At 44.5% G+C, this 1995-nt stretch overlaps 1 protein-coding gene across 1 annotated transcript; it reads right to left on the minus strand.

The window, feature by feature from the left end:
* On the minus strand, positions 1–1185 carry LOC109012567 (glycine-rich cell wall structural protein 1-like). The gene has a single exon (XM_035689272.1). It carries the CDS (start codon positions 1183–1185, stop codon positions 1–3), a length of 1185 nt encoding a protein of 394 aa, XP_035545165.1.
* Between the last annotated feature and the right edge of the window lie 810 nt (positions 1186–1995).

The raw sequence follows: 1995 nt of genomic DNA on the forward strand, positions 1-1995 counted from the left end.
TTAAATTACCACAAAGCATAGGTTCTTTTGAAGCATTTTGGAAAAGCATCCCATGTTGCCAAACCCAAATCCAATGCCCATTCCGAATCCCATGCCCATCCCATTAGTGCCACCGTAGCCTTTGCCAGCACCTTGTCCTGTGCCTGCCCCTTTGCCACCACTATCACCATTAGAACCAACAGTTACACCCCAGCCAACACCAAAGCCACCACCCTCACCATGTCCATGTCCCTCTCCTTCACCACCCCCACCACTCCCGCCACCACCACCTCCTCCAATTCCGCCAACACCTACACCAAAACCAAAACCAAAACCACTACCATGTCCTGACCCTCCACCAAAACTACTACTACTACCACCGCCGCCACCACCTCCTCCTCCTCCAGCGCCTCCAATCCCGATTCCTGCACCCGAGCCATATCCATTACCATGACTTGATCCTTCACCCCTAGCACCACCTCCACCGCCACCACCTCCTCCTCCTCCAACGCCTCCTATCCCTACCCCTGCACCCGAGCCATATCCATTGCCATGACCTAATCCTTCACCCTCACCCCCACCACCTCCACCTCCACCTCCACCACCACCTCCTCCAGAACCTCCACTCTCTTCATCCGTACCACCACTAAAACCAGCACCTGCACCAGATCCACCCCCATATCCTAAACTTCCTCCAAGGCCTCCACCTTCTCCACCACCGCCACCGCCTCCTCCTCCAACACCTATTCCTACACCCGAGCCATATCCATATCCATTACCATGACCTGATCCTTCACCCCCAGCACCACCTCCACCACCACCACCTCCTCCTCCTCCCCCAACACCACCACTACCATCTATACCACCACCAACTCCATAACCTGCACCTTGACCTAACCCACTTCCTTTAGCACCACTACCACCATCACCTGCATGGCCTCCACCATTGCCAGACCTTCCTCCTCCTCCTTTACTCCCCACGCCAAAACTTCTAGCACCCCTTCCAAAACTCTCACATCTCCTCCAACTTCCAAAAGAACAATCATCAATATTGCCACCATTATCATACCTCCACCCACGAGAACCACCAAAGTTGCTTTCTTCAGCATACCCTCCATGGCCAGCATTAACACTCAAAGTGAAAGCAATACTCACAAAAATAAATGCTACATAGAGATCAAATTTAGAGTTTGCACCCATGGCCATGGCTCGCTCTTTGAACAAGCAAAGCTTAGTGCGCCAACCCAAACCTACTACGTGCTTCCACTCCTTGTCTCTGATATCCGCTCTTTATATAGTGTCGTGTTATATAATGCATCGATCCAAGTAAAAAAAAAAGGTCAAGATAATCATGTCTTGTGTGGTCAACTATGGCAATAATGTAATGACGACACTTAATTCTAACATTATTATAATCTACCAGCTAGAGAAGGTGGAGTAGGTGACAACATATTCCTAGAGAAAGAGATCAGAACCATTATGCTGCAAAAATCCTGGCCAACATTAACAATTAATATACATCGAGAAATCAATCCACGTTTCATAATTCATAATCTATCATGTGGAGTCCAACTTTCCTATATATTCATGGAACATCACCCAACTTAATTAATAACAGCTCATGTCCTAATTACCCTGATCATGTATCCGGTCTCTTTTCGTCATTTTAGCACTAATTAATGATCTATATATTATATACACCTCGTATAAGGAGAGTAATTTAATTTGTCAATATTTGTAATATTGTGACGTCGTTAATTAAAACTAATAAATATATATATATATATTAAGATTTGTTAATATTTTAACCGTTGGATTTTAAATAAGGGATCAAATTACAAAAAGTGTGCTGCATATATGGTGGTTTAGAAAGGGCAAACTGAAAACTTTAATCGGTAGTTTAGTAATCATATTACAAGATAGTTCGAGGTGATAAAGTGTATGTTTTCTTTTTTAAAAGAAAAGGTAATGCAATTAGTCATGATCACTGATTCTATATAAGTGTGACAAAAAATC

Source organism: Juglans regia, chromosome 4, assembly GCF_001411555.2.
Source record: "Juglans regia cultivar Chandler chromosome 4, Walnut 2.0, whole genome shotgun sequence".
In the NCBI taxonomy this organism is placed as follows: domain Eukaryota; kingdom Viridiplantae; phylum Streptophyta; class Magnoliopsida; order Fagales; family Juglandaceae; genus Juglans; species Juglans regia.